The sequence below is a fragment of the Lemur catta genome, chromosome 2 (genome assembly GCF_020740605.2).
Source record: "Lemur catta isolate mLemCat1 chromosome 2, mLemCat1.pri, whole genome shotgun sequence".
In the NCBI taxonomy this organism is placed as follows: Eukaryota; Metazoa; Chordata; class Mammalia; order Primates; family Lemuridae; genus Lemur; species Lemur catta.
In genome coordinates, this window is record NC_059129.1 from 2,840,735 (window position 1) to 2,866,688 (window position 25,954).

Sequence of the window (25,954 nt, forward strand, 5' to 3'; positions counted from 1 at the left end):
AAATTTGAAAATGCTTAAATGTAAAAGTGCTTAGAAAATTATACATGCTCAGTATTTTCAAAGATAAATATTTCTAATTTGGAATAAGAATTTCTTTGAAAATTGAAACAGGATCAAAAGCCCTTGCTCAGAGGCAGGAGGTGTGGTGTGAGACAGCAAGGAGGCGTGAGACTTTGACTCACTGGAGAGCCAGTGCCCCATGTGCAGGCCACAGCTGGTGATCACAACCAGGCTGCTGTCACACAGGGATGCAAGCACAATGCTGAAAGCTTCTCACTATTTAAGAAAAGCCAGAAATCTAGAGTTTTATGTGCAATTTCCTGATTTTTATAATATTGTGTGGGCCAAACAAAACACATTTACAGGCTAGATCCTGCCCATGGTCTGCCAGTTTCCAGCTTCTGCCACAGGTTAATTAGTAAATGAACCTGCCACCCCTCTGCAGTCTACCTGTGCAGAACTAGAAATGAATGAAGAACATTAAAGAGAAGGTCGTTGGAAAATTCAAACATTTAAAATATAAGCCAGTGCTCTTCATTTCTGGTAAAATAAAATAAACCCATACCTTGTATTTTAAAATGAATAACTAATCTGTTTTTAACACAATGCCACTTGAAGTCACACCAAACAGAATATTAAAACAAAATCCAGGGACATCCATGCAGACCCCCGGCACGTCCAGGGTAGAGCTTCCACACACGACCACCGCCTCACCCCGGGCCTGGAACCCACCTCAGACCGAGGCTCCCCCTTGGATTCGCCAGGGTCAGGCTCCGTGTCCTCAGGCGGGACCTCGGCCTTCATTTCCAGCACAGGCACGTCGGTTCCTGGTTGCTGGGAGTTGGTTTCAGCACTGGCCACCGAGGAGGGGGTGGGGACCCTGTTATCAATGCTGGCTGCTGCCTGGGAAAGCTGTGAAGAAACCCAAATCAGTCGCTTCTGTAAACAGACAATATAATGACCTCCCACTCTTTCACTCATCCAAGCTACAATTTCTTAACATTTCTTAATACTAACCTACTAGGCACCCCAATTTGAGAGAACTGAAGAACAGAAGTTAAAACAGGAGTGAGTTTTAGAGGACGTCATCATCAGCTAGAAGCACAACTCACTTCTTGCCAAGAATTCAGAGAGGGAAGGATGGAGCTTTAAAAATTTTGATATAAAATTACTTTCTCAAAGTTTTCTAAGTCATGCAACCTCCTATTTTAAAATTAATTTTGTTCAGTAAGGCTGCTAATGTTTATGGTAAAGGCTGAATTATAAATGTCTAAGCAGATATGAAGGGAGGGGGATCAAGTGTCAATATGGAAACGGTATATAATTAGCAACGTCAGCTACAAGAACCATGGGGACCATGGAATCAGCATACATTCAGAGAAGGAACCACTAAGAGAATTCTTAACCTACAAAGTCTTGCCCGATGGAGTTTTAAGTAAACAAACAAAAGATAACAAAGTTACAAAGGGATCTTATTTAAAGACAAAAATATAGAATAAGGATAAGTAAGTACATTCCCCTGTGGAGAAGTATGAATAATAATGTCATCTTGGGGTTGTTGGGATTAACTTGGACATTTAATAAATAAACATCCTCAGTCCATCTTGAACTCCTGGCCTTAAGCGATCCTCCTGCTTCAGCCTCCCAAAGTGCTGGGATTATGGGTATGAGCCACCACATGTGGCCCCTTCCTTGAACATTTGATGGTGTGGCCCAAATAGCCTCTGTCTGTAAGAATAAAGTGAACATATTTCAGGAGGTAGGGGTCTACGGTAGACTGATAAGGAAACGGATACTAAGATTTCAGGGAAACCTGGGGGAGGAGTGTGGAGGGGATGAACGTGGTCTGGGGCCGGGGTCCGCAAAAGCAGTCCAGACTAGAAGGTTCCAAGTCTGGCACCGAGGCAGGCCTCAGACATGCTCAAAGCTGTGACCCGCCACATCACCTCACTTCCACCCCAGGAAGGAGCAGGCAGGTGTGAGCCACAGGCAGCACTAACCTGGTCTGTGGCTGATAGACCAGGTCAAAGGACATACCATTGGGAGCACGGCCGTTTACCAAACCCACAAAACATTAGCAGAAAAACTATTATAAACTTGGAAGACATCTATCTAGGACAGTTAATGGTCCCTTATAAAGTTAAAAAATTCTACGTGTGCCCAGGTGTGGCAGCTCATGCCTGTAATCCCAGAACTTTGGGAGGCCTCGGTGAGAGGATCACTTGAGGCCAGGAGTTCAAGTCCAACCTGGGAAACACAGTGAAACCCTATCTCTACAAAAAAACAAAAGAAAAAAGCCTCAACTACATATGACCATCTATGATTTCTTTATAATTACTGATTTCTGCAAATTTCTTTAACTGGGAGGATAATCATAAGTCACACCCTGCCAAATACAGCCTCTGGAACCCCCTACCGGAAACAAAACACAGCTCGTCACAGTGCTTTCAGGGTACAGATACTTTTTGAGGTTGTACCAAGATGCTGCAGCAACCTCATGACAGAACATTTTTATGAGAAAGTTATCAGCTACGAGTCTTGGCTGGAAGACAGCAGACCAAGAGGCTCACCGGCGTGCCAGGAGGCTGGGCGTGCACAGGCGTCGGCTGCTGCTGTGACGACTGAGGGGTAGCCACAGACGGGGGCTGGACTGGGGTTTGAGGTTGCGGGGTTGCCTGGGCCTGGGCTGCGGCCTGGACTGTAGGGGTGCTCTGGGTCTGGGCGGCACTGGGCACTGAGCCAGGAGTAGGGGTGGGGGTCTGCCCGGAAGACGACACAGGAGTTGAGGGCTGAGTGGGAGCTGCTGGCTGGGGAGGAGTCATCCCAGGTGGCGTCGGGTGCTGGAGAGGCGGCATGCCAGCAGCCGTGGAAGCAGGAGGTGGCGTCGGGTGCAAGGGTGACTGTGTCACTGGAGGGCAAGGCAGCTGGCTGGCCTGGGGGCCCAGCATGTTCAGAGGGTTAGGAAGAGCAGCACCAGGTACCTGCCCCTACCAGAAACAAACAGAGTATGTTAAAATTATCTCCCTCATTTGAAAATTGACAATAGATTTGAAGAATTAAATGTATGGAAATCTAATCGTGGTTTCTTGATGAGTTCTGCTGGTTTCACGGGAATGTTCTATTTGCAAAAACTCATCAAGCTGTACACTTATAATAAGGTACACTTTCCAATAAAGTTAACACTACAAATGTTCCTCATTCTTTAATTTGATAACCAAGACAGATACTAAGTGACTAACAGGCAGGCAGTGTCTACAGGGTGGAAATGCTGGACAAAGGGATGATTCACATGCTGGGTAGCACGGAGCGGGACAGAGTGAGATTTCATCATGCAACTCAGAATGGCACTCAATTTAAAATTTATGAATTGTTTATTCTGGAAATTTTCCATTCAATATTTTTGGACTATGGATAACTGAAACCTCGGAAAGTGAAACCATGGGTAAGGGGGCTATCTAGTTTTCATTTACTCAGCTTGTTAGCTTCATGTTCTGTAACATTCATCCATAGCTTACACCACAGAAAAAAGTATATCTTTTTTTAAAGTTAGTTATTAAAACACTGAAATGTTTCACTGCAGTGTTTTTTCACTGGGGAGACATTTCAGAATTATTCGTGGATCTTTTAAAAAATGATTCTGAATCAGTGTTCTAGAGCAGAACTGCTGCCTATGGGCCAAATGCAGCGAGCTCCTTGTTTCTGTAAATAAAGTTTTATTGCAACACAGCCACATACATGTATGTACTGTCTGTGGCTGCTTCTGTACTGTAACAATAGAGCCGAATAATTAAAACCAAGACTGTATGCCCACAAAGCTGAAAATATTTATCATCCAAACATTTAACAGAATGTTTGCTAATCCTTATTCTAGAAAAATGAGATATTATGGAAAATTAATAATTAATAATTATCTAGTGAGTAAATCTAATACATTTAATGACTTATTCAGCATTACTTCATGTTAAAAAATTAAGACATGAATTTTATCTTTTGTGGAAGACTGACCTGCTTTAAATACATGTAAAATTTGTATATAGTTGCAATCTGATTAACTATAATTAACACAAGCAGAAAAAAGCAGCAAAATGAATGGCAAATAGTTTTCTTCAGCTTTAGACTGAATAATTAAAAACATATTCAACAAGAAGAGAAATACTCAAATGACTCAGTTAGCTTGACTTCACCTGGGCGGCTGAGAGACAGGCAACGGGACACACAAACAAATCATCAGGAGTGAACTCACGGGACCTTTCTTGTTCCCTTTCTAAAATCCCGATGTCTCTCAGGATCACATGTTAAACTTAGAATTTAAAATACACAAACAAAAAATAAAACAAAACAACTAAACACCCAAAGGTCAAAACATAAAACCCACAAACCAAAAAAATCACAACCCATTCCACTTTTGCATGTACTGTACGTGGAGAGGGTAAGAGGAATTTCAAGTAAGTTAAAAATTACAGGACAAAGTGGGGAAAAATAAAGAGACTGTGATACATGAAAGTGAACTGTGTATTCTAGAATTCTACCTTCCATAAAATAAGATAGGCTAAGGTCAAAGGCAGCTGGGGCTACACAGACATCGGTGGCCACAGTCCCAGCAGGGCACAGTACCTGTGACACGCCTGTCTGGGGCGCCGACTGCCCCATGCCCACACTGCTCACGCTCATCGCCCCGCTGGGTGATGGGAACTGGTTCTGCGGCAGGAACTGGTTCTGAGTGGGCGCCTGGGCCATCATGTTGTTGGCATGCGTGTTCATCATGCTTGGAGGCTGGGGCATTCGGGAGGGAGAAATGGCCATCTATAAGACAACAAGCACCACGACAGATGCAGTTCAGAAGTCGAGGGACAGTCTTCACGATGAAGGGTGCAACCAAAAAGACCAAAGGCCTCACAACCCAAGAGGATCCAAAGCACAAGGCGCAATCCTGCCCTTCCTTGGGGGAAGGGACCACCGCTCACTAAGAATTCCCTGGCTCCTAGGCACTCTGCACACTTTCTCAGGCAGTCTCTCAAACGAGCCAACTTCAAATTGTCCTCTAAGTAGAAATCAGTAGCATGCTATAAAGTTTAAACATGCCTTTTATAAGGTCTCTCAAGTGTTTGGAAAGCAGCCTCAGAGAGCAGCAAGCTCTCAAGTCCACAGATGCTGACAGTCCCCCTGGGCCACGTGTCCGAGCTGCCTACTTCATCCTCAGAACTCCCATCTTCTCTCAAAGCCACAAAGGCCTATGAATTTGTTATTCCAATAAAAATAAATAACGGTCAAATAATTCTCACTATGTTAATGAAGACTTTTTAAAAAGAGAGATGTGGTACAGAAATACCACCCCTGCCATGAATATTCCTCCCCTTGTTTAGCCTATAATGAAGCAGTTGCTTAAATACAAAGGCAACAGGAACCACGGGACCGGTTCTCTTCTGCAGGGAGAACTTGCTTCTGCTCTGTGGAGTAGACTTTCTATATTTTCTGAATAAATCTCACTTTCACTTAAAAAATAGAGAAAGGAAATAAAGCACAACCCAAATTCAAAGGAACAAGAACCAGAGGACTTTGAGATGATACAGGAATTTCACTGCTTAGAGAAGGTTCCACGTGGGAGTAAGGGCTTTCAGCAGCATAGTTAAGGAAAGGAGAAGCACTTACCCCTGGAACTGAGCCCATGTTGTTCATCTGGACGGAATGGTTCATAGGGGAGGCTGCACGGGGTCCCATGGGTGCTTGTGGCAACTGGACGTTCCCCAAGGACATTGGGTTAAATGAATTCATCCCTGTAAATGTACCCATAATGGTTCATTAGGAAAAGCACCCACAGGAAAACAGAATTACAACTCATCAAATAAACTCTAAGTAAAGTAAAACGGAACACACATGCAACATAGACAACTGAAAGGAAATCACCCAATTAATCAGAGAAGATGGTTAAGTAACAGACATTCCCATATCCAGGGAAAATGGCACCAACGTGGTGGTGGTGGTGGTGGTGGTGGTAAGGGTGGTATGGGGGGTGCTAGGGAAGATGGAGGACATGGAGCCAGAGGGTCAGGTAAAACCAGCAGGGAGCGAGTGCCAGCAAGGCTGGGGCAGAGCTGACCAAGGAGGCTGCACAATGTACAAGGCACTGAAGCAACAAAGGGGGTGAAGAGGTGGCATGAAGAAACGAGGCTCAACCTGCCAGGACGGTGCCCCAGCCCCTCTTCTACAGAAGAGACATTTCCTAAGACCCAGGCAAGCTTCTGAGCACACCCCTACCCGAAGCCTTTTGGAGCAGCTGGCTCCCATCATCCCAGGCTTCCAGGCTCCTTGGCTGGGTTTATGTTTATTGTTAGAATCTGTGCTAAGACTCTAAACATTGTTTTAATCTGCAAGCACTTTAAGTGTTTAGAAGTACCCAAGGGCCAGCAGTTCTCAGCCCCAGCCACCCGTAGTTTGCAGGAATGTCACACCACTGAAAGAGACTTCACTGGCCAGTAAGTGTCTGCAGACCACAGTGTCTAGTTCTGTTTTCCAACAATATTCTGCAAACTCTGAGCTCTAAATAAACGTCGGTTCAAGTGAGTCTCAGAACCAACACTGGAATCTAATAGAATCCTTGAGAGAATTTCTGGGAGGCGTTGCCTTAGCACTGTTGTAGCTGTGAGAAGGCTCAAAGGACATCTGCCTCACTGAGCACTACCTTTAAGACTACCTAGAAATGTCATCCTCAAATAACCGCGTGCCGATGCAGGCCAGGAGGACTTTCCGGAAGCCTGTAATATAAAAGTCTCCCCTCTCCTTGAGAATTTTATTAACCAAATAAAAGGATGTACTAAGACACAGTACCTAAAGCAATCCGTATTTACCCAGACCTAGAGGTACTGGTAGGGGGGTTGATAAGTGCTCCCCTAGAAAACATCTCTTTCAATATTCCACTGCTAAACAGCTGTCTCATCATATCCCAAACAAGCAGCATCTTCCTATCTAGACCAAAGACCTAGGCCAATCCTCAACGCAGCATTCAGCCACTCTCCTAAGGCTCAATTTCTCTGACTTAATTTCTTTTACCCATCAAATCCAGTCCTTCAAAACAAGTCCCTAAAAAGTTTTCTCCATAATATCACTTCATCTACCATGTCCTTTTTCACTATGCAGTAAGACTAAACTTTTAAAATGATCTCTTCTCTTCCCCCAAATTACTCTGCACACCGCAGCAAGGCCTCTTTCCTTAGAATCTTTTGGATAATGTCACCACCTTATTTTGCACCCTGGAAAAATGTTCTACTGCTCAGGTATGAATAAGTCAAGAGCAGCAAGGCTTTCAAATGTTCCCTCCCCCAAAACAAAAATGACTGCTTCAACCAAGCAAAAACCATAGAATCTCTACTTGAGAAAGAACTCTTAAAGGTTTAGACAGCTGCTGCCACCCCAATCTGGTGGGAGATCTCCATATATACATTCTCCTGAAGCCACTGCACCTGTGTCCCCATACCCTGCAGGTGCTCACTGCCACAGGACCGGCTTGCATGATTCTCCTTCTAAGCATTCAGAAGTGCTTCCTCCCCCAATCTAGAATGCTTCTTTTTTCGATGCTTCCTAAGAGCAATGTCACTACACCCCCATTTAAAAAAAAAAAAAAAAGCTAAATTCTATTTCTGATCTCTATGGAGATCTTACCTATAAGATTCATACTACCTGCAGAACTCAATTCTGCTCATCAGCAAAAAGGAATGGAAAGAAGAAAAGATTACAAAGAAATATATAGGGGAAGAAGAGAAAAAAACCAATAAAGGTTATGGCTATTGAGTGTTAAACTAAAATATGATTCACAACAAATAGTTAAATACCTTGAGAAACCTGCACGCGATTCACTGACAGGGGCAGGGGCCCATCTAGAATGGCAAAAACAAACAAACAAACCCTGGTTATTTAAAATAAGTCTTGATTTAGAAATAAAGAATTTCCTATTGAGGACTTTCAAACTTAAAGCGAAAAACAGTCAATAGGTCCAAAAGCACTTGAATTCTGATGACAGTGCTCCTTTTAAAGGGTCCTCCCATGAGAGAAATGCAACATCACAACACAGCCCAAGGCAGGTGGTCTTGGCCACTGCCAACAAATAGCTCCCAAAGGGCAGGCTTTCAGAGACTATAATTCCACATTTTTAGAAATACAGCCCGAATACAGAAGAAAAACAAAGCAAAGCTAAGGGTTGGTAGAAGGAAATGAAGTCCTTACTTGGAGGTCGCACAGGTTGTGCCTGTGGAATTACAGGGGGCTGGGCCCCTGGGGCTGGTAAGGCCGGCTGGTTCCCCAAGATGCCCTGTTTATGTAAACGCGATCTCCGTTTTTCTTCTAGCTCTTTTTGTATCTTGTAGATTTTCTCTGCTAATAAGTGATAATATTCATCCTAAAAGGAAATAACATTCAATATTAAGCAGCTAAAACTGAAAAAGCAAATGAATGATCTGTTTTATATGTTCTAACAAACTAATGAACTTCTTTATTAAATGCACTGGCAAAGAAAATATTCAACACATCAGATAAATCAAAAGCCCAAAATCTTGCTGAGTTCCTAGTGACTTTATGGGACTTATCCAACAGTAGGTACTAAATGCACATTACATTTCATTCCGCGATTGAACCTCTTCTTGGCTATTCACTGATGCTGGCAATAATACAAGCATTATAAAAAACACCTACTGTGAAAAGTCTATTCCATGGACATAACACAATTGTAAACCCCCCATTTACTACTGTAGTGGTAACACTTGTAGTTAACCAAGAGAGTCATGCAGGGATCTCATGTCTTAGCTGGGAAGTCTCCCTGGTTGGTGTCCTCAAGGTAAGGCGTCTTCCCCAACTACACAGATTACCATTTTTCCGGATAACCAACCAGATAGATGAAGTTCTATCTACTGCAGGTGTTATACAGGCTGCAACACACTGTATGGCCACCTACCCTGCTGTTAGCAGACTCATACATGTCCCCTTCCACCTTCTTAGCATAGGCTACCAGGTTCTCCATGCGGCGATCCTTTAGAGCTGCCGGATCAGGTGTTGGGAAGATGGCTTGGACACTGAAAGGACAACACATTCTATCAATCCAATTTCATTCAATGCAGTAAATGAGAACTACAAAACAAGGATCATCCACCTATGGTGGCTATACAGTGTTGAGAGAAATCCCAAATCTCTGTTGCCTGGAATATAAACACACAAATGAAGTCACTCCCTGGAAACAATCTTGACCTATCAACTCATCTACACAGCAAACACACTAAAATTTTGCTATTAACAAATGTGTGCTGGGTCATTTCAAGAATAATATGATTTCAAATTCCTAAATTTTAAACTATGTATTACAAAAAAGTTTGATCCAGGCATGGAGGCTCACACCTATAATCCTAGCATTTTGGAAAGCTGAGGCGGGAAGACCGCTTAAGCCCAGAAGTTCAAGACCAGTCTGGGCAACACTGAGACCCTGTCTCTATAAAAAAATTTAAAAATCAGCTAGGTGTGGTGGTGCATGCCTGCAGTCCTAGCTATTCAGGAGGCTAAGGCAGGAGGATATAGCTTGAGCCCAAGGGTCTGAGGTTGCAGTGAACTATGACGATGCCACTGCACTCCAGCCCGGGCAAGAAAGCGAGAAAAAAAAGGAAGGTAAAATAACTCAAAGGGAATCTAGTTGGTTAACTTCACCTTCAATTTAAGAAAACTAGCTCAAGAAAGTCAACTGTTAACTTTCTGTTATATTAACTAGCTGTACGGTGGCACTGTCATGTCATCTGTACCCACTAATCCCGAACTCCCCCAATTCTTAGGGGTCCTCAAAACTATAATCTTGAGCCACAAAATGAGGCAAAGCTCTTGAACTAACTCTGGTCACCTCGCGAAGGTCAGGTTGCACTGGGGGCCTTTGCCTCTGTTACACAGAGTGTAGGTCAGTGCCCCTCTGCAGCGCAGAGCCACCAGCGCCCTCTGTGACACCCCTGCCCACATGAGGACACATGAATCCCTGCACTAGGGCTCTACCAGTAGTGGGGGTGGCTCCCTAAAACAAGCACGTGACTCTTGTTAGCTCTTAGGGTACTGTCACCTGGGGGCCAAAGGGTGACTTAAGAACAAAATCAAACATCTGTGAAACTGTAAAATTGTTACACTGCCTTCAGCCACAAGATGGGAATAACGGGTGGGAGTGGGTACGTACAGCTTATGCACTAGATGGCTCCGGAGGTCCTGAGTGACGTGTTCGTGCCAGCCTTTGCGAACGCCAGTGCTGGAAGGAGGTGCCGCTGTAGGGATAGTGCTGAGGGTTCCGATGTTCCCAGAGTTTGAGCCATCGTTCATCAGTGGGCTAAGGGGGAAATAAGAATACTTCATCCATCTGCTGAAGTGACTCAAATAAGGTTCTTCTTCAATCATACATGACTTAAAACAGTTTAAGTCAGGGGAGGCAAGTGATGTAAAGACAAAAAAACAAACTATGTTTAATCTATTACCTGTTCTACATTTATAATTCAAAAAAAAAGAGAAGAAAAATAGCATTCACCACCCCCACTGCCCCATTTAAACTACTTCCTCTGCCACACATTTAGCATCACAGAGCTGTGTGTGATTCCAGCCCACTCGTGTCCAGAGGTCACTCAGAGAGGAGCCAACCGAAACACAGATCTTACTTTGTGGCCCCAAGGGCAGCTGGAAGAGCGGATTCTGGAATCAAGTTTGGTGGCTGCTGATCTGTTGCTATTCCTCCTGCTGGAATGTTCATTGGGTTATTTCCTTTAGGGACAGAAAGAAAAGAAATCAACCAACTAACTCCTAGATAAACAACATGTCACCACATAAATGAGTGATTCTTGTAAGCTGTAATTACAAACAGTATGGCAGGAACTTGGGAGGAGTCTCTTTAGTAATGGTAACTGAATTGTACAAATCCAGTGTCGGCTCCTTCCCACCCTGCTCTGTAAGCCAAACCAGGCATGCATGTTCGTGGAGGCTACTCCACGGCTATGGAAAAAGTTATGAATGAACAACCCATCTGCAGCCTCAAACTTTGATTCTGCTTCATTAATATCACACCTAACAACTATGACCTATGTATCATTATGGGTTTTTTTTTTTGCGTATTATAAAATAAAATCATAGAAAGTTAAGTGCAGGTGAAAAATACAGAAGGTCAATTTGTCTATAATATTCATATTAAAATAAGAAAAAGTTGGAATTCAGAAAGGTTAACATTCTTCTCCCAAATTATACCATCCATAGGGGTGGAGTTAGATTAGAACTTTGTCTTAGGACTCCAATCCAGTCTCATGACCAGGATTAATTAGATACTCATTAGGGTAGTTGTTTTCTAAAAAGCAACAAATGACATGATTTTAATTGGTCATTTTTTTTTAAACAATCATTTTTAAGTGAAAAATACTCAATGTTAGGATAAGAACAAAACTAATACAACAAGCCTTGACTTTGCAAGTATCACTGCTCAGCTTAAGCCTAAGTTTAAAAAAACTGTGTCAATTTAAAGGAAAATATTAAGGAACAATTTGCAAAAACGGTGAAAGTTGTGCAGATGTATGAGCTAATGACCAAAGGGTGGCAGATAATGGCTTGGGTGACAACAAGTGCTGATATATCTAGAAGCCTGAGACAAGCAAGAGTTTCTGAAACTCCTGTTGTTAAGCCGCCCAAGTCCAGGCCGGTCACTCCCAGTTGCGGGGTAGACTGTAACCAAGAGGTGCGAGGAACTAGGAGAACACCCACAAGCTCTCCATAAAACAAATGGTGAGAGTCGACCCAAGTGGTCCAACCATAATCCTAACTTGTGAGATTCCACATTCTGAACCATAAGACACGTCCCTTTGTGAAAAATGCACAAAGCTGGTGCAGCAGGCAACACAAATGCTGCTCTAATTCTTTTTATAAGCATGTAACATCTTCCTTGTATCAGAAATGTTAGCTTCTTCCTGGAAGGTTTTTATTTCAACCACTGAATCTGAAGTAAAAACAGTAACTGCAAACTGCCTTGGGCTCCAGTGTGCGGTGTCTTCTGCAGGCTGTGTGTGGACAAAGGAGTCTTGAGAGCTTCTCCACCTACCCAGGGGGTTGAGGCTCCTCATCTGCTGGTGGGGCTGAGGCTGTGCTGGCTGCTGGCCAGGAACCTGGGGCTGCAGCTGCGCCTGCGGCTGGTTCATGTAGGGGAGTCCGAGAGCAGCATAGGCTCGCTGCATGGAGCTGGGGTCTATGGGGTTTGGGTTACTTAAAGAAGTGGCGTTCTGCTGCCCTGAGCCAACAGAACCAATTGTGTTTTGAATTCCACTAGCTGGAGACCCCAGGATGGCTACAACAACAAACAAAAAGACAAATAAACAAGGTAAGTAAAAGGAGAAGCCCACAAATAACTTAAAAACTGAGAAACAAATAAAATAAAAATTTACCGAAAGACTACACATGTATATCTCATAAAGCACTAAAACAAAGCTATCAAGAAAGGAGCTGGGCTAAAGGAAAGAAAATTCTATTCTTCACATTTATTTTGCCTGGCAGTAGCTGAGGAACAAAAAGCTAGAGAAAATTTAAGTTTCTATCTTAGAGTACAACAGGCCATAAAATCTCTCAGAGATCACTTCATAAAAATTAGCATGTATTAAAGTCTAGAGATTCCTAAGAAGTCAGTTCCAGGGAGTGATGCATGTGTGACAAGGCAAAGCACTTGCTTCTCGGGGGGGCGGGGGAGGCAGCAGCCACCTGGGAGGTGAACGAGGAGCGCCCCTCTGCGGCTGCCCTCCCCCTGCGCTGCTGGCCTGCACAGGGCAGAGGGATTAGCCCTGGCAGAAGAAGAGGGGATACTTGGTAGGTTAGTTTTTATTAACAAATCTATGATGTGATCTTCCAAATAATAAAATCATAACTCCTCGAAACTTACTCAGACAATGAAAGCATTAACAACAAGCCTTTCCTACAAGATTCCTACACAGGAAAGCACCATGCTGAGCTCTCCGGCCAAATGAAGGTGGTCAAGAAATACTGTACTTGACTGACTGACCTGGGTGAGATTAAGGGACAGAGTGAGGCCTGGCAAATCTGCCTGAGTTTTCATTTATCCAGGTGCCACCTCAGTACACTAACACTCAGGAACTGCCTCATGCTCTGCCTCACGTGGCCTCATCAGCTCCCACTACCCAGTAGGCTCTAGTGGCTTCCAGGGCAACTGCCCCACCTCGATGGCTCACCCCTGGAGACTAAAGGAAAACTGGTCAACATAAAGAACTCCATTCCAGGCCTGGCACGGTGGCTCACGCCTGTAATCCTAGCACTCTTGGAGGCCGAGGCGGGAGGACTGTTTGAGCTCAGGAGTTTGAGACCAGCCTGAGCAAGAGTGAGACCCCGTCTCTACTAAAAATAGAAAGAAATTATATGGACAGCTAAAAATATGTATAGAAAAATTAGCTGGGCATGGTGGCGCATGCCTGTAGTCCCAGCTACTGGGGAGGCTGAGACAGGAGGATTGCTTGAGCCCAGGAGTTTGAGGTTGCTGTGAGCTAGGCTGACGCCACGGCACTCTAGCTGGGGCAACAGAGTGAGATTCTCTCTAAAAAACAAAACAAAACAAAACTCCATTCGAAAGGGCTTTCAAAGTAACTGAGAGATGACCCCAAGCTTGCATCACCGTGGTCACTTCAAGTTCCATTTATCCACCCACCCACCCACTGGTCTGTCCGTCTATCCAGCCACTCAAATATCCTCATTTCGTATTTAGCACGCTGGCAGAAGCCTTACCTCATACTATTTATTCTTATTCTTAAGGGTTCCTTTCTTTCTAATTTCCACAAACATTAGAGTCATGTTAAAAATAGCAGCTTATAAAGTTGATACTGTAATATATGATTTTTGATATATAAAATGCTATCACGAAGCCTTTCTTTCAAATTCAGACCACTACGTGTAACAGTAATATTCACATATTCAACCATCAGTGCAACTATAATAAACAACTCAAACACACATATCAGAGCACCTTAATTAAACTAAATGTGTGAAAAAAAATTCTTGGTAATTACACAGTCCATACTATTAACTTTTCTAATAAGGATATTCAGATCTCAAACTCATTAACACTCATTAGACACAATTACACACACTAAGCGCCTCATTATTATAAATGAAAAGTAATTCCCAAGGTACACTTTATGACAAGTGTATAGCTGGAATAAGTCCTGTACAGTACCTTCAGAAGTATTTTGTGTAATAGTTAATACTCCTCCAAACTTTACACACGCGTCCGTCATACTTCTTACACAGATACCCTACATTTTTTAAAAGCATGATGATATAGAAAGGAAGTTAATAATGGTAGGATAGTTTATTTTTCTATTACCTTGTGGTATAAGGAAGAAGAGACCTAGACTACATTTGATACACATAGTGATGAACTGTGGAGAGAAACTTAAAGAAACAAAGTATCTGCGTGGCCTTCCCTTTCTGGTTAAAGACACAATAGCACCACCAGGTGCAGTGGCTCAGGCCTATAATCCTGGCACTCTGGGAGGCTGAGCTTAGGAGTTCGAGACCAGCCTGAGCCAAGAGCGAGACCCCGTCTCTATTAAAAATAGAAAGAAATTATACGGACAACTAAAAAGATAGAAAAAATACAGAAAAAATTAGCTGGGCATGGTGGCACATGCCTGTAGTCCCAGCTACTCGGGAGGCTGAGGCAGGAGGATCGCTTGAGCCCAGGAGTTTGAGGTTGCTGTGAGCTAGGCTGACGCCACGGCACTCTAGCCCAGCCAATAGAATGAGAGTCTGTCTCAAAAAAAAAAAAAAAAAAGACACAATAGCTGTGCTTCATCAATTTCTTCCTACTATGTTGCCCTTTCATCCCCGCTTCTCCAATGCCATCACTTAGCCCCAACATCCCTGCTGACCATGAATGCCATTCCTAAGCCCACAGCCACTTATGGGGCAGCCAGCAACTCACATTCACAAATGCCTCCCATGGAAGCTGCTGACAGTCACTGTAATTTGTGTTAAAAGCGTTTATTTACTAAATGTAAATATTATTATATTTTTATTTTAAAAGAAAATATACCTGTCAGAAGATAAGTGAGCACTTGGAACTTGGCATTTCTAACAATTCAGAAGCAAGGAAAATAAATTACAGACAAATAAGAAAGGTCTCTGACATTTAAGCATGGCCCAATTTGAAGTCCAAACGATGCTATTAGATGAAATGACACAAATACTTAAGGGCAAAGGAATGCAGGCATTTACTATGGAAGGGATAGTTGATTGAAAGCAGAGTCATTATATACAAGCAACCATCAACTCTGTTTTGCAACCTCAAGACACTATCAGTGTTCCATGATGGTTTCTTGATCCTTCTCTGAATTTCCACAGTGCACACTGTCTCTGCTTGTCTTTAGGCATTTACACTCTGTGTTCACTCATTCATTCACGTACACAACAGATTCAGTGAGTGCACTCTGCTAGGCTCTCAGGTAACAATGGTGAACACAAAGTCTCCACTCCCTGAGCTTAGGATCTGTTGGAAGAGACAACAGATTAGTCTAATAATCCCCTAATGCATGTCAAACAGCAGCCTGAGCTGTTTGGAGCAGAGAAAATCATACTCCTCTTGTCTTCCCTATACATCCCTTAAAGGTGGGATTAATGAGTCAGCTTTATTCTTCATCTGCCACATGCCACAAGGGCTGTGAAATGACACACAGCGTCCAAGGGAGCTACAGCAGCCTGGTGGGGCGGTCAGCACTCTGCAGGCCCTCTCGGCACTTCCCACCGAGCACCTTGGGACTGAACAAAAACGTACAGAGTGCTACAGACAACAACGCTCTATCTGGCACCTCTGAGAATGACCTCTTCCACATCCATCAATCTTCCATGTTATTGATATTTACCTTTTTCAACGTCAAACCACTTGCTTTTCGCCATTTTCACATCTTTTTTCCTTTCTACAGCTTAAAGCTGCATTTCACACATCATCAGTCTTTAGAAGTCACACCATGCCCACACTAGCCTAACGTGAGGGTCTGGATCCTTCTCTCCGGCCTGTCAGGTGGTGTGCCTGTCCTGGCCCAATCACCTCTTTAAAGTGCCCTGAACACCGCCTCTGCCTCACCATCCCCTTCTGCTGTAGCTAAAGGAGGAGCCCACGGCCTACGAAACAAGGAAACGGCCAAGTTTTACAGCAGGCTCTTTCCGGGACCCTCCTGCCACTCTTCATGTAGGGACAAAGGTGGTCCTTCCCTAGTGAGCACAAAGATCGCTCTATTAAGAGGTTCCCTACAGGCTGGGCGCAGTGGCTCATGCCTGTAATCCTAGCACTCTGGGAGGCCCAAGGCGGGTAGATCGTTTGAGCTCAGGAGTTCGAGACCAGCCTGAGCAAGAGCGAGACCCTGTCTCTACTAAAAATAGAAAGAAATTATATGGACAACTAAAATACGTATATAGAAAAAAAATTTAGCCGGGCATGGTGGTGCACGCCTGTAGTCCCAGCTACTCGGAAGGCTGAGGCAGGAAGATCCCTTGAGCCCAGGAGTCTGAGGTTGCTGTGAGCTAGGCTGACGTCATAGCACTCTAGCCTGGGCAACAGAGTGAGACTCTGTCTCAAAAAGAAAAGAGGTTCCCTATAGAGTATCCCTTGCTAACTTGAAGCACTCAACCAGAAAAATTCAGTCCTCAATTATTCTCAATAAAACGGGACAAAATTTAGAAATTCAATGAAAACTGATACATTAAATTTCAAAGCTTTGTCAGGGTGGGGGGACAGCTCATGAAGTAGAGCTGACCTCTGAACACCATGGATTTCAACTGTGCGGCCCCACTTACACGCAGATGAAAAATACAGTATTCACGGGATGCGAAAGCTGAGTATAGGGAGGGGCGACTTTTCGTATCCAAGGGTTCCACAGAGCCGACTGCGGGACCTGAATATGCAAGGATTTTGGTATACTTGGTGGGTGGATGTCCTAGATCCAATACCATGTGTATACCGAGGGATAACTATCACACTGCTGCTTAGATCTCTACTGAAAAAGCAGTGCTAGAATTTATTCAGACCTGCAGACATCTCTGCAAAGTTGCTGGCACCACCATGATGCCTCGCAGGCACCGTGTGAGCCAGGACTGATGTCCTGTCATAGCATCTTCCTACACAGAGCAGGGCACAATTATGACAAGAAACGCTCTTGAGTCCCCAGGCACTACCAGGTGTGAGACCCAATCCTTCCATCACAGACCCTACTACAAGCCCTCACAAAGTTTTCCTCAGAAGCCAAGTGACTCAGAGGGGCAATACGTTACCCAGAAGAGCACAGAAAAAAGGTATTCTGATGAAATACATCCCCAATGGCTGTTTGGTACTTAAGTCAGAGACAGACAAGCCCCCCTTTCTCTTTACAGACTATTAGGTCCCGTTACCCTCCTGCCCCCATCTCACCACAGCCCGTCAAAAGAGGTGTCCTCAGAAAATCTCTGAAGAGCTCTCAAGAGGAACAAAAAGCCTATAGAGCAAACACTTCCTAAGCACCTAAACAAGCTACTCAATAAATACAAGCTTTAAGGAGGTAGATTTTGACTCAATACAATGAAGGAAAGGGTTTTTAAAAATCAGAAGTGCCTAAAAATGGAACAAACAGCTGGGCCGAGAAGTGAGCAGCCGGCCAATGGAGGTCCTGGGGCAACGGCCAGAGGAAGGGCTGGTGCGCGGCCCAGCCCGAGCCTGAGGCAGGGCCAGTGGTGAGCGCGGTAGGTTCGGCGCCCGGGCTGGCCCTGGAGTGCTGGTTTTGACAGTCCTTGTGGGATTCTGGGTGGGAAACCTATAGTCTCCCCCAGAACGACTTAAGCCTTCTTGACAGCTCTGGCCTAGTCACCTGGCCCTTTCAAGCATCCAGAGCAGTGCCTCTCAGACTCTGAAGTGCACACCAATCACCTGGGAATGTTAGAAACGCAGGCTAGGAGGTCTGGTATGGGGCCCAAATTTCTTCATTTCTCCTAGTAACCTGGGAGGGCCTGTGTGGCCTGAGGACTACACTTTGAGTGGCAAGAACATCACCAGCAAAGCAAGAGAGGTTCCAACAGGGGAACTTGGTTATGTTTCCACACGGCGTCAGCCCTCCATGCCACCTGCGCACTGGAATTTACTGGAGGTCAGATGCCAGGACTGACCTTAGATATACATCTTGAAAAGTCCTAATTATTCAACAAAAATTGAACTATTTCTATAAGGGATGGATAACTCTAGATCAGTAATTACAGAATCTCTAGAAAGTAATTCAAAGAAAAAAAATCAAACACAATCTCAACAGTGGCCAAAAAGGTAACCCATGGTCTGGGTTTCATTTCAAAGGACATTAGATTAGCTCCACAGGCGATTCTGGAAGGTTCTCGCAGTAGAGAGATCAATCACAGAAGTTAGGATGTAGAAGGTGTGTTGACCAAGGCCATGGGCATCATGTGAGATCAGCGTCTGTGGGAAACACTGCCCGGAGCAGGCGCAGGTGGGTCTCAGCAGGCCCTACAGTGCACCTCTCTGAGCCACCCTGCTTACACACGAGCCGCTGAGGCCAGGCAGACCCATCCCTTCGCAGGCCACACTCTATGCTGACATTGCCCCCGCTGCCCAGAACGTTCTTCCATCGTTACTTAGTTCACACTGGACTCTATCAAGCCCCACCTTTCTCTAGAAAGTAGTCCAGGCACACTCTGTGTCTCCTCGCAGGGACTGCAAGAATACTGACTCGTCTTCATCTCATTCCTGAGTGAGGTCATCATTACGTTATTTGTAATGTGTATATATCGTTTCTAGAACCCAACCATAAGCCATTGTAGGACTGGCTTTACATTTTCTTCTTTGGGTTCCTAACTTAGGGTTCACACACCATAAGTACAATTTGCTTTGGGAAAGGAGAAACAACAACAAAAATTTACAGAAAGGATACTGCTGAAAGCTTCTCACTCATCACATCAAGCAGCTCTATACTCATACAACTATAGTGCTAGAGCCAAAAGAATACACCCAAAGCCGAAACCTAATTTAAGAAGCACTTAAAATTTAAAAAAAAAAAAAAAAAAAAAAAAGTGCTTTCATTTTTTTCATGAAAAACTACCAAAACCTTGCACGAAGCTAAGGTTTTGGTCTAATCTTCCCCATGACTTTATAAAATCACCCTGGTAATATCTTACATTATGACTAGTAGAAAGACTGTGGTTTACCACTTGAGAGAGCATGCACAGAATCAATTTTCACAACATTCAGGCAGTTATAAGGATGTTAAAAAAAAAAAAAACCACATACGTTTCTCTTCGGTTTTTTTTTTAAACAAAACCACATAAGTGATTCTTAAAAAGAGAAATCACAAAAGTTTACAACTGTCACGGCAGTACATACTAAAAACAAAAGATCCAGGAAAGCCACACCTCCAAATTAAAAGTTAAGAATGAAATCCTAGCTCATTATTCATGGGATTAACACTGTACAACTACAAACTTGACAATGAACATTTTGGTGAGCCTATATTACTGAAATGTATCCTAAAACACAAGAAATTTAACCATCATAAAATACTAGTTGAAGAAAATAATTTTCCAGTAACTTGGAGGAAGACTGCATTCCACTACAACTACCACCCCAAATACCTGGCTCCAGGAGACCCAGGATCCTAGAACTTCACTTTATATATGAGATGTCTAGGGAAATTGTGTATTAATTCATATTTTGGTCAAAGAATAATTTAATTGATTTATGAAACTGACTTTTAAAGGACACTTACTGTGGCTCCTTTGTAGGAAGGGGGGACAATAGGCCCATTACCCTGGAAATTCTCTCCTATGTGACACGGATACCCTGCTTTACATGAAGAAGGCCGAATGGCATCCGCTTGCTGGGCCCCCTCCAGAGGGAGGCAAGCTGGACTCAGTAAGAGGAGGACCATGTGAGCCATCAAGCGCTCCACTCCACGGTACTCTGAGGAACAAGGTGCTTTTTCCATCTTTCCCTGTGCCATCCAGAAACACCAGAAAGAAAAGCAGCACATGTTCTCCAGGCAGCAGCAGGGACTTGAGGAAGATGATCAAGAAGAATGAGAGGAATGAAGACTTAAAACGCAAACAGGAGGGTGGCGAGACGGAAGAAGATGAGGAAGACTGCACTGTGCTGAAAGGGTTACTAAGGGGGCAGCTCCAGCCAGAGGCGCCTGAGATCGAATGGTACTTCCTAGCTGTCCAAAACTCAGGAAACACCCAAAGACCACAGTTTTACCTCCAAAATGGCAGGAAAAAGAGTTAAAAGTGGGAAGAGAGATGTTCGCCCTTCTTACTGCTCTGATGCCTACCAATGGCAGGGAGCCCTGGGATCCCCACACAGCCTCCTGACAGACAGGAACCACTGTGTAACCACCGTGCTAGGGTCACACAGACACTTAAAAGACAACAAAGTGATGGGAATGACCAGGATGTGCCAGTCCTGGGACAGAGACTCTCAACCTGAGGCTGAATAAACTGTCAGTTATACAAACAGGTCTAGGAACTGTATCCCTAAGGAGGAGGAAAAAAGTTCACAAATGTTCACGTGGGCTTTTATGCTGACCCAGCCTGACTGACAGAGCCTTCAAAACTTACTTTTGGATAAGGGGTTTCCAATTCTAAGAAAAGTATCTCCTCTACTCCCACCCCCGACGTCACTGCCGTAAAAGTGACACAGCATTCAAATCCTCACATATTAGTAACTGTCAGAAAACACGAAGTCTTCATGTTGGTTCTCTGATCAAAGTGGCTTTGCCATTTTGTACTGTTTCAAGTGCGTGTTGCAGGGGACGGGGACAGGAGCGAATGAAATTCCGACACTACCGCAGCCATTTTTGTGCTGAGAGCCCATCTACCCTCTCAGCTCAGCTGCACCTTGGGCCTCTGCGTGCCCTACCTCACCTGCACTCTGGCCAATAACCCCTGCCCACTCCCTAGCTACTCTCCACATTCTCTTCAGAAACAGCTTCTACTCTCTTCTCCAAGCTTCTCTGGCCCCGTGCTCACTTACTTTGTTGGTTTCGCTTGTCACTGGCATTTTTCAAAGGGAGGCAAACAGGACAGTCATGTCGTGTGCAGTTCTTCCAATGAGAGATGATTTGTCGTGAAGATGCACAATGGGCAACTATGACCAGAAAAACAACGAGATGTTATTTTTCTATCCAAATTGTCACACTTTCAATTACACCTAAATAATAATGCCAGATTCCATAAGAAAATGGTAACAAGTGTAACCATAACACAGTATAAGCAGTCCTCAACTTACAAACAGGCTATTTTCCAGAAAGTTTGTAAGTTGACTGTTGAGAATTCCAAACAAAACTTCCCACAGAAGCAATGTTATGAGTGATGGGTGATTAAGGTTCAGCCCACAAAACAAAACAAAAACTAAAAACTATTCAACCTGAAATACTGAACAACTGCAATGAAAGGTACAACAAATAACAGGTGATGTCACTATTTAAAATAAAAACATTAAATTATGTTTAAAGATGAAACTACCTAAACTCTACAGCTGAAGAAATACAGACAGAGCAGCAGATGAGCAGTCTGTGGAGCCCTGGCAGGGGCCCCGGGCACTCTGTGAAGTACTTGAGAGGGTCATTCTCAGTCTTCATTTTCTACACTCCAACCTCACCCTTCTCTGCTTCTCCATTACAACCGGGTTACTCTGTGCACAAATGTCACAGCAGGAGAAAGCGAGACCTGGAGAGACCAGGGACCAGGGAGAGATTTCTCCCAAGGCTTATGAGCGTAAGTAAGAAGAGAAGGAAAGAGGACAAAGATGAAAGTTAACAGGAAATACTTTTTATGGTGGAACTGAGGTGTCTGCCATAAAAGAGGAGACAGAGGGCAAATGACGGGCCTATTTCACCATCTCCCCCCAGATGACACGGTGCACAGTTCCCCATGTCACTTCCAGTTACCCAGGACAACTTCACTGTCATCTGGACTAGCCTTAAGACACAGGGCAGCGGAGCAAAGCAGTGGCCCGCTGGTCTCAATCTATGAAATCACCATCAAGACAGATGCTGGGGTGCAGGGACGGGTGTGCGCCTGCACATGCATGTGCTATGTTCACTGTCCAAAAGAAAACCATGACCCCCAGACGTTCACAGCAAAGACAGTGCTCAAGAAGTGACAAATGTCTTCCATGACAGAGGAAGGAGGAAAAGAACAAATAAAGGGCACAGTCTTGTGTAGAAGTCCGCAGAGTATCAGAAAACCAAATTGCCTTTCTCCGCAGCAGGAAAGACTTTGCCTGCCAGTGAGTGGTGAACGTTGAGTGCAACAAGCCCTATGGGCACCAAGCGGGGGCGAGCGCTCGGGCTGTGGGAGCCCTAGGAACAAGGAGCTGCTGTAAGAGTTACAAAGGCAAATTTCATCCCGACCTCTGCCACTAGGAGAGCAGAAATGGCACTTACCTTGGCAGGCTTTCCCAGCCTGACAATGCGTCATGTGATTCAAAACGTTTTTCATGGTCCGGCAATGCGGGAGAGAGCAGGCCCGAACCTCTCCGTTTGCTTGTTCTCGTCTCTGGCATTTATGAGCATGAAGCAGTAGAACCAGCTGCTGCTGTATCAGTTTGCGTTTTTCAGGATCTGCAGTGGGGCCTGTTGCAATTGCTTGTGTGGGTACAATTCCTACTGGAGTTTGCATCTGAGACTAAAATAAAACAAAGTAATAAAAATATTATAATAAGCTTTCCGAGTTCCAATTCATGTTCATTATTTCTTAAACAACATGAAAGCTGATGGATAATATAAAACACAGAGAGATGGTTGGTATAGTTCTCTTTAATGCATCAGTGATTTTAAGAAGATCCACAGGCAAAGAAATTGACCCAACTCAGCAACAACGATGATTAAAGTTCACTTGTACACAATTATCATCTGAGCAAGAAAATGACACTCATGACTACAGCAACCAAAACCCAACTCACTCTCCAATATATACAACCACAGAAAGAGCTATGTATACATCAGCCTGAACCACATGAAACTGCTGTCTTTGTAGGTCTCAAATGGCAAAAGGTTGGCAATTTCATATGGTTCAACCCGATTAAAAAGACTGCCAAGGCCTGACCAATTGCAACGCACTGCAAATATCCAATGTAGCAAAAAGAATCGGAGCCAACTTTTGAACTTCATTATCACATGACCACAAGGACAATACCTGCAGCTACATTTCACAGCAGTCATTATCTCTTCTTTTTAAAAGAATATGCCATTTATCCTTCACATAACCATCCAGTACAATTGTTAATGCTTTCCTGTCTTATGAAATACTTTGTCTTTCATTAAAAATTTCAGACATTCAACAATTTTTTCAAAAAGTATTTGATGATCTGCTAAAAATACAGAAATAGAGTTTGTATTCATCTGTCTGAAATAACATGCCAGAACAAGCGCACCTCTTAACTGCAAACAAAATGAAAAAGGGGACCTGTGGAGCATTATTCTTTACAAACTACCAAGACTCGTCAGACAAACTTACTAAAAAGACTTACACAGTAAGAGAAATATAATGTGCCTAATACGCAGTATCATTCATACTTCAGTAATTTCCAATCTCCTCTAAAACTCGGATATTCTCAGCTTGATTCCACAACACTCATTGCCTCCCCTAAAGTACATCACTACTCTGATTTTTTTAAATGTCAGAATCAAAGCTACATATTTGCAATTAGGAGAAAAAATATAAACATTTTTTGATGAATCAAAACTTATTTTAAAAAAGTTATAGAGTTTTCTGTTTGGGTTTTACCTTTATGAGAACTCAGAAAATAAGTTTGTAGAAAAGGCTGTCTTTTTAACTCCTAGACAGACGCCTGTGAATGACTCAAAGCAAAATCAAAGTCCTAGCTGAGAGGCAGAACACCCTGAATGCAGAAATAAGAGAAAACAGTCTCTTTTCCTTATGTTTATTTTCCTGATTATAAAAGTAATACATGTATACTGTAGAAAATTTGAAAAGCAATAGAATTATTAAGGAAATAATTAGCAATTAAAACCCCAATATCCAGTAGTCCACCTTTAAAGTGTTTTCAAGTTTTTGTTTCTTCCAGTCTGTTTTCTATGCAGATGCACATGAGTGAGCCATAATCCCACAGCCTCACATCCTGCACAGATGCGTGTGTTTTGCTGGGTATTTCCTCCAGGTCCTGCCCCATACCATTAAGCTGTCTCACACAGCAGGTGGGGATGATGTGTAGTGAAAGTACAGCATCTTACTATAGAGTTTTACCTTCATTTAACTAGTTTCCTGTTGTAGGGAATAAACTGGAACCCTCTTTTCCCCCCTTTTATTTTTGCAATTTTAAAAAAAGCTTCAATAAGCAAACAGCCCTTGATCTGCTCCTGCCAGCAGGCAGTAGTGACGTTAAGTCTCCTCCTCGATCAGCATATCCCTGTGGATTAGAAGATCTTATCAGAAATCAGTAGGAATGGAGATGTGCAAGAATGTGAAAAATAAAAGATGACCTTTGTTTGGGTCCCTTTCTTTGCATTTATCAAAATTTCAAGCATACAAAAAAGAAGAAAGGAAAGGATATCATCATTACACCTAACAAAAAAGAACTGTTCTTTGATATCAGTTAGTATCTAGTATTCCAATTTCTCTATTTGTCCAAAATATGTCCTTTATAACTGGTTTGCACAAATCAGGATCCAATTAAGGCCCACATTCTACATTTGGTTATTGATTTAAGGTTTTTCACCTAGTGCCCCCTCCCTTTTCTACCTCATGACACTGACTTGTTGAAGAAACCAAGCAGTTGTCCTCTTGCTGTTTCTTTTTTTTTTTTTTTGAGAGAGAGCCTCACTCTGTTGCCCTGAGTTAGAGTGCCGTGGCGTCAGCCTAGCTCCCGGCAACCTCAAACTCCTGGGCTCAAATGATCCTCCTGACTCAGCCTCCCAAGTAGCTGGGATTACATGTGCGAGCCACGACACCCGGCTAATTTTTCTATTTTTAGTAGAGATGGGGTCTCGCTGTTGCTCAGGCTGGTCTCAAACTCCTGACTTCAAGCAATCCTCCAGCCTCAGTCTCCCTGACTGCTAGGATTATAGGCGTAAGCCACCACCCTGGTCTCTTTTCTTTTTTAGAGACGGGGTCTTGCTCTGTTGCCCAGGCTGGAGTGCAGTGGCGTGATCACAGCTCACTGCAGCCTTGAACTGCTGGGCTCAAGCGATCCTCCCAAAGTACTGGGATTACAGGCATGAGTAACCACACTTGGCCACATTGTTCTTAACACGTTAACTGCCACACTAGAAAAAAAAATTTTTTCCTTGGGGCCATGGTGTTTTATTATGAAAAATAGAATAAAAACTCAAAAACAAAACAATTGTTTCTAATTTAATGAAAAATTTATTTTCTATTATTTTCTGTGCCTGGGTTACATGCAACTTGAAAAACAGTTCATGCAGCTCCCAAGGTAAAGAAATGTGTGAGTTGCATATGCTTCTTGAGGCCCAGGGCTCAAAACTAGCGTGAGTTAAATACAAGTCACATGGCAGTTAATGTGCTAATTTACCAAAAATTAACACTTTGCTTTTCATTTGGGATATATTTTTAATAGCATCTTTTGCACTATACCTGACCACATGTCAAAACAGTGTGGCTGGAAACTATGTGGCAAATTTAAAACCTGGTCTGTTATTTGTCCACCTGTGGATGGAGGACTAAAGTACAGTTTGATGAGCTCTACCTACTGTTTAAAGGTAGGTGTCTCAAAAGCAACTTGGAGGGTCAAGCTGAGTCAATGGCTAAATGGAATAGAAGACACGCCTTACATTCCTGTGTTTGGCCCTCCTTGTGGCATTCTGTATATTTGTCCAGGGTTAGTTCAGTTTGCAAAGTACTTACAAATACAGGGGCACATTTAATTTCCTGCTCTCCTAGGCTGGTGTTCAATAAGCTAAAAGGGTTATATGAA

At 43.5% G+C, this 25,954-nt stretch overlaps 1 protein-coding gene across 3 annotated transcripts in view; it reads right to left on the reverse strand.

Annotated features, from left to right (window-relative positions):
- The window catches only part of LOC123632318 (CREB binding protein), a 133,562-nt gene that overhangs the window by 34,560 nt on the left and 73,048 nt on the right, over window positions 1–25,954 (reverse strand). Inside the window, exons 4-15 of one of the 3 annotated variants that reach the window (XM_045542447.1) lie at window positions 22,446–22,686; window positions 21,032–21,145; window positions 12,080–12,322; window positions 10,659–10,761; window positions 10,190–10,336; window positions 8,942–9,059; window positions 8,218–8,389; window positions 7,827–7,871; window positions 5,650–5,774; window positions 4,615–4,803; window positions 2,571–2,987; window positions 733–912 (exon numbers count right to left, since the gene is read on the reverse strand). In XM_045542447.1, coding sequence (XP_045398403.1) covers window positions 733–912; window positions 2,571–2,987; window positions 4,615–4,803; window positions 5,650–5,774; window positions 7,827–7,871; window positions 8,218–8,389; window positions 8,942–9,059; window positions 10,190–10,336; window positions 10,659–10,761; window positions 12,080–12,322; window positions 21,032–21,145; window positions 22,446–22,686 — 2,094 coding nt within the window. The remainder of the gene's footprint in view (window positions 1–732; window positions 913–2,570; window positions 2,988–4,614; window positions 4,804–5,649; window positions 5,775–7,826; window positions 7,872–8,217; window positions 8,390–8,941; window positions 9,060–10,189; window positions 10,337–10,658; window positions 10,762–12,079; window positions 12,323–21,031; window positions 21,146–22,445; window positions 22,687–25,954) is intronic. The other 2 variants (XM_045542448.1, XM_045542449.1) reach the window with 2 other exon arrangements.